This window comes from Gavialis gangeticus, unplaced genomic scaffold (assembly GCF_001723915.1).
Source record: "Gavialis gangeticus isolate Ggan-Ray unplaced genomic scaffold, GavGan_comp1, whole genome shotgun sequence".
Lineage (NCBI taxonomy): Eukaryota > Metazoa > Chordata > Crocodylia > Gavialidae > Gavialis > Gavialis gangeticus.
This window is the reverse complement of record NW_017729020.1, coordinates 6,358,789-6,359,911: the sequence shown is the minus strand read 5'-3', so window position 1 is coordinate 6,359,911 and position 1,123 is coordinate 6,358,789. Positions and strand designations below refer to the sequence as shown.

The 1,123-nt window shown below is 57.7% G+C and overlaps 1 protein-coding gene across 1 annotated transcript in view; it reads left to right on the top strand.

Annotated features, from left to right (window-relative positions):
• LOC109295459 (disintegrin and metalloproteinase domain-containing protein 20-like) overlaps positions 1 to 948 on the top strand; it is a 68,320-nt gene extending 67,372 nt beyond the window's left edge. The window contains 2 exon segments of the mRNA XM_019514310.1: positions 535 to 731; positions 805 to 948. Coding sequence (XP_019369855.1) covers positions 535 to 731; positions 805 to 885 — 278 coding nt within the window. The 3' untranslated portion in view covers positions 886 to 948.
• The last annotated feature ends 175 nt before the right edge of the window (positions 949 to 1,123 follow it).

The window sequence follows — 1,123 nt, the reverse complement described above, 5'->3', positions numbered from 1 at the left end:
TTTTTTTTTTTTTTTTTCCTTCTTTTCGCTCTCTGTCTCTATCTCTACAACCCTCAGCGTGGCACAACTGTCCTTGGGGCGCAAGGCCACGAGAAGGTGTTGGAGAGGAAATGCCTTAGCGGATGGAGCGGTCTGTTTGAGTCACTGCCTCCTGACGTGTGGTTTTCATGGGGGCCTCTTTTTTGTTTTGGGCACCGGGCCCCACGTGCTGAACCTTCCCAGAGAGGGTGCCTTGGGGTGAGGTGGCTGAGCTGGTTCTGATGTGGCAAAAGTGTAGGGGACCCTAGGAAGTGGCATGTGCTCTGTGGCTGGTGGACAGTACCTTTGGATCTTAGCGGGCTCTGCTCATGCAGGCCAAAAGGCCTGGACTCTTGGAAGGCGGAAGCTGGCTGTCGGGCTGGACAGGGACGAGAGTCAGTGGATGCTTTGTGTGTGGTTCTGGCCATCTTTGAGAGGAGAGGGAAAGGTAGGGCTTTATTGACTATCTTTCAAAAGAAAAAAGCAAAGTGTGTTTTCTCCCCTCTTTCTCTGCAGGTCCTGGGCTGAGCAGGGGCCTGGTGGCGCTCATTGCTTGTGTTGGCGTGTTGGCTGTCGGAGCTGTGGGCGTGCTGGCCTGGCAGGCGTACCGCGGGAAAGGTGGCTGGCGCCGGGGCCAGAAACGGGGGCAAGCGGCTGGCCGAAGACCGCCAGCACCATCTGCGCAACGTTCAGGCCAGCAGCGAGTGGCAAAGGTAGGGGTACTTGCTGTGTGGTTGTTGCTGGTGTTGGGGTGAGTGGAGATGCAGGTAGGCCCCTTGTCTGCAGGCCAAGCAGCAGAGGAGCAGGCCGTCTCGAGTGGGCAGCACAGTGTCACAGGCGAGCCGAGCTTCCAGCCGGCGTCGGTGAAGCGGCTGTTGTTGTTTGTGAGGCAGGGCAATAAAGTGGCAGCGTTTGGGGCTTGTTGCATGTCAGCAGTAGCGGTGTGAGTAGACTGATGTTTGTTTGACGGCCTTTTATGGAGTGTGTGGAGGAGAGGGAACAGGGGGTTTTTTTTGGGGGGGGTGGTTCTGAGCTGGTGCAGTGCTGTGGTAGCTCTGGGGCCAGGCTGCAGTGTGGCGGGGAGAGGAGCTGGGACTTAGGGTCC